Source organism: Portunus trituberculatus, chromosome 47 (genome assembly GCF_017591435.1).
Source record: "Portunus trituberculatus isolate SZX2019 chromosome 47, ASM1759143v1, whole genome shotgun sequence".
Taxonomy (NCBI): Eukaryota; Metazoa; Arthropoda; class Malacostraca; order Decapoda; family Portunidae; genus Portunus; species Portunus trituberculatus.
Genome location: NC_059301.1, coordinates 15,215,064 through 15,227,253, shown reverse-complemented (window position 1 = coordinate 15,227,253; position 12,190 = coordinate 15,215,064). Strand labels below are relative to the sequence as shown.

General features: G+C 48.0%; 1 protein-coding gene across 1 annotated transcript in view; it reads right to left on the bottom strand.

Annotated features, from left to right (window-relative positions):
* The window catches only part of LOC123498156 (putative protein CRIPAK), a 2,240-nt gene extending 491 nt beyond the window's left edge, over nucleotides 1–1,749 (bottom strand). Inside the window, exons 1-3 of the mRNA XM_045245326.1 lie at nucleotides 1,659–1,749; nucleotides 845–947; nucleotides 1–437 (exon numbers count right to left, since the gene is read on the bottom strand). The exon at nucleotides 1–437 is cut by the window's left edge and continues 491 nt beyond it. Coding sequence (XP_045101261.1) covers nucleotides 1–437; nucleotides 845–947; nucleotides 1,659–1,749 — 631 coding nt within the window. The remainder of the gene's footprint in view (nucleotides 438–844; nucleotides 948–1,658) is intronic.
* Nucleotides 1,750–12,190: the final 10,441 nt, after the last annotated feature.

Here is a 12,190-nt window from a genome sequence, read left to right as displayed (position 1 = left end):
CACCTGTGTTGTGAGGGAGGCAGGCTGTGTGCACCTGTGTTGTGAGAGAGGCAGGCTGTGTGCACCTGTGTTGTGAGAGAGGCAGGCTGTGTGCACCTGTGTTGTGAGAGAGGCAGGCTGTGTGCACCTGTGTTGTGAGGGAGGCAGGCTGTGTGCACCTGTGTTGTGAGGGAGGCAGGCTGTGTGCACCTGTGTTGTGAGGGAGGCAGGCTGTGTGCACCTGTGTTGTGAAGGAGGCAGGCTGTGTGCACCTGTGTTGTGAGAGAGGCAGGCTGTGTGCACCTGTGTTGTGAGGGAGGCAGGCTGTGTGCACCTGTGTTGTGAGGGAGGCAGGCTGTGTGCACCTGTGTTGTGAGGGAGGCAGGCTGTGTGCACCTGTGTTGTGAGAGAGGCAGGCTGTGTGCACCTGTGTTGTGAGAGAGGCAGGCTGTGTGCACCTGTGTTGTGAGGGAGGCAGGCTGTGTGCACTTGTGTTAAGATGGGAGTAAGGTGTGTGTGTGTGTGTGTGTGTGTGTGTGTGTGTGTGTGTGTGTGTGTGTGTGTGTGTGTGTGTGTGTGTGTGTGTGTGTAGCACCACTGGATATGCCTCACAGTTCGCCTTGACATGGCAGCACAACACCAGCGCTTCACAGGTGCGCAGTGGGAAAAGAAGGTCGCGGCGTAGCGAGGTGAATGTCAGCCCAGTGATGCCCAGCAGGTTTGTGGCGCACCATCAAGCTGGAAACAAAGCTCTAATTTCTACTTTCTCTTATTGCTACCTTTACATTGAGTTATTACAGAGCCTTTTTTGCACAACACTCACGGTATTCGTCTCGCTCCCTGTATGGTATCTTGCTTCACTTACCTTACACGAGTCTTTAATGGAGAAAACAACAACTGGACTCCTGATGAGTGTGGCCGACACCTGAGTTTCCGGCGTCTATTCCTGTGTAGGTAGCTGGTGTGGACTGTGTCATTGTACCTTTAAGCTGGTTCATCAAGGCATCTCAGTGTCTTAGATATGGTGAAGACTTTATTTTCTTCTCTCGTCACATATTGTTAATTTTATGGGAAATGTTCTCTCTCTCTCTCTCTCTCTCTCTCTCTCTCTCTCTCTCTCTCTCTCTCTCTCTCTCTCTCTCTCTCTCTCTCTCTCTCTCTCTCTCTCTCTCTCTCTCTCTCTCTCTCCTAACGATATATGATGCGTGGCAGAAGACGATGAAGAGCAATAATCATGCAGCCTATACGGTAAACCTTCCGATGGGTAAAGAAAAGAAATGACATGTATGCAGGCAGCGGCGAGGCAACGAACTCTCTCCCCTTAACTTGAAAATGTCAAAAAACAATAACAGCCATAATTCTGAAAAGACAAGAAGACAGTGGCGGCAGCAGGCCATCAATTATTCCGCTGACTTGGACTCGGGTTAATTGGGAGAAAGATGTGTAGTAGAATTTTCCTTTTCGTTTTTCGTTTTTCTTTAACTTTACGGCAACAGAGACCCTTGTCCTTGAGAGAGAGAGAGAGAGAGAGAGAGAGACGGGGAGCTTCATATTATAGCAATGTTCCTTTCCGCTAAAAACATCCGCAGGGAGACCATTGTTCTGTGTCAGGCTGCAGGTGGCGCTGTTTGAGGCTCGATGTGGGTCACCTCGCCGCTAATACTTACTCACTTACTCACTGTTGACCTTTTGCTCCCCAGGTGGGCAGCGGTGACACTGGTGGGGTGGCGGCGCGGGTCGGGGTGGCTCAAGGATGCAACACTCACACATGCACAGATGTTACATGAATTTCGCTTTATAAGGTAAGAGTGAAAAGTTTGAGTTTTCTCCACTGTTTTCTCTTCCTAATATGTGAATTTTGTACCTGCCTTGTACTGTACCTCCATCTGCAGCACACATTCGATTGTCATGTGAAGTATACACGTTAGTCATCTATATTCACAATGAAGTGTCATACTACCTTGTGCGTGATTAGCTGTCTGGTAAGTCAATTTGTTAAAGCCATCACTGGAATCCTGGAAGCACCATTGAAAACCACATTACCTCCTCACTGATAGTCAAGAAGAGGCTTCAAACCGTATGAGAATTCCGTCCTTGCTTCTTTCAGCCATTATCCAAACCTGTGAGAGTGCCGTCTATAGATTAATCGTTTCTCACATCCTTGCTTCTTTTCGTTATTGTCCAAACTCGCACATTGAAGACATCTTTGTATTGTACCATCACCATTGAAGTTGTCCCCCAGAACAGCAGGACAGCGCTGCAAGGGGCGGGTACTGTTTGGGGTAAGCAACGTTGGTAATGTTTGGAGGTGAGGAAGAGATGATAATGTAGGCAACTCTATGAACTGAGGGATGAAATTGCGTGAGTGATTGAACTGAAGGGCGCCGTAGCAGAAGGATGGGAAAAAATAATGGTTTCGTTGTGGGTCAGGAAATATCGCAGGTGTAGGAGTATTAAAGATTAGAGTAGGTATGGGACGCAAGAGAGATATGATTGTATTTGTATGTACTCGGATATAAGTAGATCTAAATGACTTAACCCCTTCAGTACCAGGACGCGTTTTTATATTCATTCTGCCTTCTGTTTGACGATTTTATACATGCAGCTTCAGAAACTTTTGTGGAGATTAAAGTAGTGAAGACTGGCCATTAATATTCTGCCTTCTATAGACCCTTTTTAATGTAAATAAAATCGTCTGATCACACCAACATCTCAGGACGCGTTTTCATATTCATTCTGCCTTCTGTTTGGCGATTTTATACAGCTTCAGAAACTTGTGTGGAGATTAAAGTAGTGAAGACTCTGGCTATTAATCTTCTGCCCTCCATAGACCCTTCTTAATGTAAATAAAATCGTCTAATCACCAACAACTCATTATGAAAATGCCTTCCAGTACTGATGAGGTCAAAGAAACGTCACTTTTCGAAAAAGATAACAATAATATCTCTCGCCATTTAACCCCTTCAGTACTGACACGCATTTTTACCATGATATTTGGGTATAATTAGACGATTTTATTTGCATGAAGATGAGTCTATAGAGTTCAAAAGATTAAATATAGGCCAGAGTCTTTGCTATTTTAATCCCCACGTAAGTTTCTGAAGCTGTATAAAATCGCCAAACAGTAACTAGAATGAAAACGCGGCATGGTATACTGAAGGGGTTAATGCTACAAGGAACCGTTTATACCTACATGCATACTCTCCTCAGACTGGTTATGGGAGGAGACAGGAGTGACTCTTATTATCTTTCAAAAATTACTGTGTCTTATTAACATGTCTTCCTTGTATCTTAATTCGAACTTGAGCTGCATGAAATCTACCAAAAAGAAATGTTGACTGCAATATTGAGGCTTCTTACCCGTATCACCTTAATCGGCATTCATTCACAGAAACTTCCTTTACTCAAACCACTTAGATGTTCGTGTCCTCTCAATCTTTCCACGCAAAATGACTCATAAATCGTTGTTTTGTTTACCTTTATCTGACAGCTAGAATACTGTCATCAGCAGCATCATCATCGTCATCCTCGTCGTTGCAGTCCCCAATATATGTTTGCACTGAAGGAAAATGTCTCTCTCAATCTTCTCCGTGAAGCTCTGTTAATTGCTTGTCTGTTCCGTCTCCTGCCAGCAAAGCCTCACACCTTAACTCTTCATCTAGTTCCTGTGTCTGCTCGGCCTTCCTCCATTAGTCTCAGGCTTCTGCACCACTAACCACAAGACTGTGACACTCTATCGACTATTATTTCATCCACAAGACACAGGATTATTTATTGACGTGAGGCTGCTATGCTGAATTCTGCAACGGTAAATGGACAAGTTCGTTTACCACTGTGCTGCCAACTTCTCTTCTCTTTTTTTTCTGATAGCAAACCAAAAAATGCTACTCTCTGTATTAGGCCCGTATTCTGAAACACTGCTCTCTCATTACCACTGCTTTCCAAAGGCCCCAGTTGAAGGTAATCGTGTTTTTAATAGTATTATTATGGTTCTGGTGATGGACTGGCAAGATTTCTAGTTTATTGAAAAGGAGAAACTGTCTTGAAAACCCGCTAGTTGTCTCTGTGGCCTTGGAAAATTGTAATAGTGAGAGAGGAAGACGTTTCTGAATTCGGGCGTTAGTCTCTTTTGAAGTTTTGCAACTCCTTTTTCCATTGCTTCGCGCGTCAGGCATGAGTGTCGGTCTACGTATCTACGAGTTTGCAGCACGTTATGTCTGCATTCTCTGCTGGAATAGCCGCCACTGCCGCACTCTCCTTCCTTCTCCTTTATAACAATTACTTGACTTCAGTTCATCACTTTGTAATAAAGAAGTAAGTTGTGTGTTGCGCCATTTTCTCCCGATGACCTCCGTACCCCCTTTCCTCCTCTCCCCTTCTCCCCATTCCCCTCTCCCACTCACCACCTCCCCTTCCTCCTCCTGTTACTCTTTTCAGCTCTACACAGTTTTACGACTCTTCCCTCCCTCCCTGCCTCTCTCCCTCACATCCTTCCCTCATCCCCTCCGCTCACCTCCCCTCGCCTCTCCCCTCGTTCCCTTCCATTTTTCCCCTCTTCCTGTTCCCCCTTCCTCTCTGGTGTGTACTCCCCCTTTCGTTCTCTTCCCCTCCGTGGCGTAACCCTTCTTTACCTCACCAATTACCACTCACCGATCACATCTAATTCCTTCCTCCCGCCTCAGACTCATTTCCTCCTCCTCCTCCTCCTCCTCCTCCTCCCCCCCCTCCTCCTCCTCATCCTCCTCCTCTTTCTCCTTCGCTTGTCCTTTCCCATCTTTTCTCTTTCTTTCGTCATCCATCTCGCATTCTCTCCTCCTATCCCCTTTCCTCCCATTCCTGTCACCCGCTTCCCTCCTCCCTCTCTCCTTCCTCCTCCTCCTCCTCCTCCTCCTCCTCCTCCTCCTCCTCCTCCTCCTCCTCCTCCTCCTCCTCCCTCATCCTATTTCCACATAACCGTAAGCCCCGCCACGATCGTCCTCCTCCCCCACCCTCTTTCCATAGCCTTCCCTCCCTCCCTCCTTCACCCTCCCTTCCCCTCCTCTATCCTACCTCCTCTCCCCTTCCCCATTCCCTAGCCCTTATCACCATCATTTTTCGCCGGAGCGTTGCAGTGTTGCCAGCTGGGCGTCACCTCTTTGTCCTCCTCCCCACTACGGCCCAGTATGTTGTCCTGTTCTGGTGGACGCTCAACGCTCCCCGCTCCCGCCGCCAGCATGAACTCGCGGGCTAGTGGAAGGGCGGGGAGGGATGAGGAGTGAGGGGAAGGCATGTTAGCAGGAACTGTCCACTCTCAACACACACACACACACACACACACACACACACACACACACACACACACACACACACACACACACACGCCATCCACTCACCATCCCTCTGCCTTTCTCTCCTCTCCGTCTCCCTACCCCTCTCCCAGCATCCGCCACCCTGCAGGGAGAGTGGGAGAGCCGCCCCCTCCACACACACTCTCTCTCTCTCTCTCTCTCTCTCTCTCTCTCTCTCTCTCTCTCTCTCTCTCTCTCTCTCTCTCTCTCTCTCTCTCTCTCTCTCTCTCTCTCTCTCTCTCTCTATCTTTTGTCTCCCTAGCAGATGACGGCTCTTGATTCTTTTTTAAATTCTTTTTCGTTTTTATCCTTTTTCATGTGGACTGCCTTAGGGTGTGTGTGTGTGTGTGTGTGTGTGTGTGTGTGTGTGTGTGTGTGTGTGTGTGTGTGTGTAGGCAACGCGATCAATTGACGAACAGAGAACACACACATACACACACACACACACACACACACACACACACACACACACACACACACACACACACACACACACATACATACATACATACATACATACATACAGTGTGTTTGTGTGTGTATGTACGCATGCATTCCAACAGAGAGAGGCACATGCACACACGCACACAGCACATCAAAGTTAGCATTCACACCCACATGCCTCGTGCGTGCGTACACACACACACACACACACGTTTGTTTAACCCCACCAAAACTAGTCTGTTTAAGGGTGACAGATATCCGACTTTCAAAAAATAATTGGCCCATCCATCAGTGTCGCCCCCACGGCCGCCCCGGAGCCCATGCACCACTCTGGGCGGCCCCGTGGATGACTCTCGTCCCCAAACACTCTACCGCCACCACCACCGCCGCCCTCCCCGATCCCACCTCGCGGCCAACTCATACCAGCTGGGGACGAGACACCCGGCCAGCCCCTCCCGCCAGCCTGGGGGAGCTGCGTCACGATCACCATATTCTTCCCGTCCCTGCACCACCACCACCACCACCACCACCACCACCACCACCACCACTGTCACCAACAACAACACGATTGGGCAATTCTCTTCTGGCTTGACCTTAATACACAACTTTGCCGTATCATCATGAATGCAACGGACAAAAACACCTCCGCAAACTGAAGAAGGACAAATAAACCGATTAATACGCATTTGACAACGTGGTTTCTATTTGCGCTTCTTATATTTATTGCATTTCAACATCTGCTGGCCTGGTGTCTTGGCGGCGGCGGTGGACACTGTCAGAAGCGTAATAATGAATCTTGGTCCAGCTGTGTGAAGTGATGAATCTTTTGCACTCAGTCAGAAGTCCAGTCTTCTTCCTTGTATTCCGTGTGCAGGAGTTACAGTAGGACCCTCGGACTTCCTGGTCTGGTATGGGTGCAGGGGGAAGAATCGTCTGTAGGGAGGCTTGTCGAAGATTGAACAAGTGGGTGGAAGGACGAACATTGGGAAATAACTTGCTGCAAGTCATGGGTTGTGAGGCGCTCGGTCAGCACTTACCAGACGCCAAGAAATACATCAGCACTTTTGGAAATACATGTGTAGAGAGAGAGAGAGAGAGAGAGAGAGAGAGCATAGTAACATTATATAAGTAATATTAGTTTGATATGCAAGAGGGACTGAAGGGAGGAAACCTGAAGGAGTTGCGTTAGTGAGGGTGGACATGCAGGGCTGGTGGTTGAGGAACAGGTGAGGGAAGCACGCTGGCTCTTTGCGGTGCCTTAGAAATTCTGGGTATGGGCGTCTCCGTGTAACACCGTCAAGCAGGATGAGACACGGAATACGTAATGAGGTTGACACAACACAGCGGCGCGGCCTTGGCGATGCGCGAGATGCTACACAAGGGTTGGAGATTTCAGGTGTCGGGTACATCATTGGCCTGATATACAGTACATCATGGGTTTGACCTTTCCTGTGATGGGTGGAATATTATGTAACCCAAGCATGTTTCCCCATAGAAGTCTTACCACTCCCACCCATCACTGTCTTCATGTCCAGCTTATTCCTTCATACTCCGGAAGATGAATCCTATACTCAGTAAAATGTGTGAGGTGGAGGTGCCGAACTTGTGATTATGGTCTAGACGTGTGGACCATGCAAGGAATTTGCAGGATGCAGGGGATTGAGTAGACATCAGAACTGAGTCATGGCAGGAGGCAGGGGGTGGGTGTCAGTACTGAGGCATGGCAGGAGGCAGGGGATGGGTGTCAGCACTGATGCATGGGACGGAACAGGAGATGGGTGTCAGTACTGAGGCATGGCAGGGAACAGGGGATGGGTGTCAGTACTGAGGCATGGCAGGGAGCAGGGGATGGGTGTCAGCATTGAGGTATGGCACGGGGTAGGTGTCAGCATTGAGTTCATGGCAGGGGGCAGGGGATGGGTGTCACATCTAAGGCATGGTAGGGGGAAGTGGATAGGTGTCAGCATAGAAGCATACTAGGGATCAGGGGGCGGGGTGTCAGCATCAGCATCGCAGCATAGCAAGGGGCAGAGGGTGGGTATCAGCATTGAAGCATAGCAGGGGGCAAGGGGTAAGTGTCAGCTCTGAAGCATGATAGGGAGCAAGGGATGGGTGACAGCTGGGATTTATTATTATGTGTATTATTTGCTGTAAGTCTGCGAAACATTGCACGTTGTTGATACATCATTCATTTTGAGTTGATAACTGGGTCATGCTCATGCACAACTAAACTTACTGATGCAAAGGCGTCAGGTGAGTGTGGTAATCCCATACACTCCCCCGGAGAGAGGTGGTGGTGGTGGTTTGTAGGGTGTATGTATTATGCTTATATACCACTCACTTGTTGTCTCTTATAGGTAGCTACTGAATACGAAGCTTAACTTCTTCAGTACTTGGACACATTTTTACCTTGAGATTTGTGTACGATTAGACCATTTTATGGACATTAGGAAGGGTCTATGGAGGTCAGAAGATTAATGTCCACAGTCTTCACTATCTTAATCCCCCACATAAGCTTCTGAAGCTATTTAAAATCACAAATAGTAAGCAGAATGAATATGGGAACGCGTCATGGCACTCAAGGGGCTAAACTGCGACACAACTGGACACTGTTGTTACGGAGTCTAAAAAAAGTAAAACTGTAACTCAAGATTAACGAACTTCCTTAGTGCTTTAAAATGTATGTAAATATTGAAAGAGAGAGATACGGGTGGGGGGCGTTTTAACAAGTATAATCATGATACATAGCAATGGATCACACGAGTCATTGATATCCTGTAGTGATCCATGGTTTCATGGTTAACGCTGAGCTAAAGGCAGATCGAACTCTCAGAACTCTTGCTGTGAGTAAAGGCAAAGCAAAGGATGGGCGTGAGGTGAGACTCAATACGCAGAACGTGTAGTCAATGGACAGAAAGTCAGAGTAACAGGATACTGAAGTTCTGCCAGATATAGTTAGAAAAAGTTTGCGGGTTTCCCTGGAACAGATTGACAGTGACATGGATCATGAAGAAAGTTGAAGGAGGACTTTGACTTGCATAGAATCAGAAAGAAAGGTGATGAAGATGATGATGATGATGATGGAGTTGTTGTCCATTTAACTCCATCGAGAGTCATTACACAGCTGTGTTAATCATCGATTTCCAGGATAACCGAGGGCTGCAGGCTACATTCTCCTTCCACAACACTTGGCTGAGGCAACGCAATTCCTGAAATGCAGGCATTGTTTCATATATTCTGTGTCGCCTTACGACGCACCTAAGGCTCTATATTTTTCTTTTTGTCACGAGAAGTCACGACATAGCGATTTGTTTGTTATTCGACCCATTCTCTCTGAAGAAGAAATTGCTTACATTTTACTTGAACCTGTTCGTGTGTGTGATTTGCATGATGCTATTTTCATAACTGCAGAACACGATTATCAGGTTATCACTCCTGTAAATAAGTGGCGAAAACTCCTCAATAACAAGAATCATGGATACCAATAACTTGTTTGTGAACTTAGCATCCTCCTACTTTATCTTTGCGTTCTCATTTCTTTCCTCCTCCTCGCGCGCGCGCATGTGTGTGTGTGTGTGTGTGTGTGTGTGTGTGTGTGTGTGTGTGTGTGTGTGTGTGTGTGTGTGTGTGTGGATGGGTTTCCGGGTTTACTAGTGAAAGGGTGAAAGGGACGAAGGACTGAAGATCCTGGTTAGTGAAGCATGACGAAGGTGAGCAGGCCTTGTCTTATGCATATTGGGTGTGGAGTTTCTGTTGAGTTTTCACATACATAACTGGTTGACCTCACCTCAGCCAGCGTCACTGTGGTCATGAATAAGGCGCAGGGACAGTCACGTGACCCATACAAGCAGCATCATGACACACCTGCTAAGTCTCCATCCGGGTCAGTCAATCATTGTGTTAGATATTGTCATGTTTATTTCATTTCGACTTATGGTCTTTTTTTTTTTCTAAGAATCTGGTTTGTCTGTGCCTCGATAGTCTATACCAAAACTACAGGTGCTCGTGAACGTATGCTTATAATAGAAGTTTATTTATTTATTTACTTAGGGGTCCCTATAATGAACACCAAGTCTATGTTTCATAAAATAACCGATTTTTAACATAAGATAAACCTATTTGTCACACACACACACACACACACACACACACACACACACACACACACACACACACACACACACACACACACACACACACACACACACACACACACACACACACACACACACACGTGGCGGTGGGGTGGACGTGGCCAGGTAGGTGGAAGGTAGAGGTGGAGCAGCGAGGAGCACTAGGTCTGAGGCGCGCAATGAGGGGTTTGGCTTCTATACTTAGCGAGGAGAGTATTTATTACCTGTCCCGCACACCTGCACGGGCCAGGGTACCTCTTCAAGCCGGCCCCACAAGGCAGAGGGAAGACTGGTTGCCGCATGTCGTAAGACGCTCCCCTGCCTGCCCTCACGCACCTGCCTGCCTGCCTGCCTGCCTGCCTGCCTGCCTGCCTGCCTGCCTCTCCTCTGCATCCGTCTTGTCATGCTGCATTGTAATTACTAGTATGCTGTGTCTGAAAAGTTACGTCTATAGAAAGGATAGTCATATTTTCTTATCATTAGTCACTGTTATTTATCTATCTATCTATCTATCTATCTATCTATCTATCTATCTATCTATCTATTTATTGTTGGTATAATTTTAGAAAACTGGAATATTTAAATGAATGAAACCACTTACACTACTGCAATAAGACATCACAGTCACCACCACCACCACCACCACTACAGTCAGACATCACAGTCACCACCACCACCACCACCACTACAGTCAGACATCACAGTCACCACCACCACCACCACCACTACAGTCAGACATCACAGTCACCACCACCACCACCACCACTACAGTCAGACATCACAGTCACCACCACCACTACAGTCAGACATCACAGTCACCACCGCCACTACAGTCAGACATCACAGTCACCACCACCACTACAGTCAGACATCACAGTCACCACCACCACTACAGTCAGACATCACAGTCACCACCACCACTACAGTCAGACATCACAGTCACCACCACCACTACAGTCAGACATCACAGTCACCACCACCACCACCACCACTACAGTCAGACATCACAGTCACCACCACCACCACCACCACTACAGTCAGACATCACAGTCACCACCACCACCACCACTACAGTCAGACATCACAGTCACCACCACCACCACTACAGTCAGACATCACAGTCACCACCACCACCACCACCACTACAGTCAGACATCACAGTCACCACCACCACCACCACTACAGTCAGACATCACAGTCACCACCACCACCACTACAGTCAGACATCACAGTCACCACCACCACCACTACAGTCAGACATCACAGTCACCACCACCACCACTACAGTCAAACATCACAGTCACCACCACCACCACCACCACCACCACTACAGTCAGACATCACAGTCACCACCACTACAGTCAGATATCACAGTCACCACCACCATCACTACACACCACCACCACTACACTTAAACATCACAGTCACCACCACCACTACAGTCAGACATCACAGTCACCACCACCACCACCACTACAGTCAGACATCCCAGTCACCACCACCACCACCACTACAGTCAGACATCACAGTCACCACCACCACTACAGTCAGACATCACAGTCACCACCACCACCACCACTACAGTCAGACATCACAGTCACCACCACCACCACCACTACAGTCAGACATCACATTCACCACCACCACCACTATAGTCAGACATCACAGTCACCACCACCACCACCACTACAGTCAAACATCACAGTCACCACCACCACCACTACAGTCAGACATCACAGTCACCACCACCACCACCACCACTACAGTCAGACATCACAGTCACCACCACCACCACCACCACTACAGTCAGACACCACAGTCACCACCACCACCACTACAGTCAGACACCACAGTCACCACCACCACCACTACAGTCAGACATCACAGTCACCACCACCACCACCACTACAGTCAGACATCACAGTCACCACCACCACCACCACTACAGTCAGACATCACAGTCACCACCACCACCACCACTACAGTCAGACATCACAGTCACCACCACCACCACTACAGTCAGACATCACAGTCACCACCACCACCACTACAGTCAGACATCACAGTCACCACCACCACCACTACAGTCAGACATCACAGTCACCACCATCACCACTAGAGTCAGACATCACAGTCACCACCACCACCACTACAGTCAGATATCACAGTCACCACCACCACCACCACTACAGTCAAACATCACAGTCACCACCACCACCACCACTACAGTCAGACATCACAGTCACCACCACCACCACCACTACAGTCAGACATCACAGTCACCACCACCACTACAGTTAGACATCA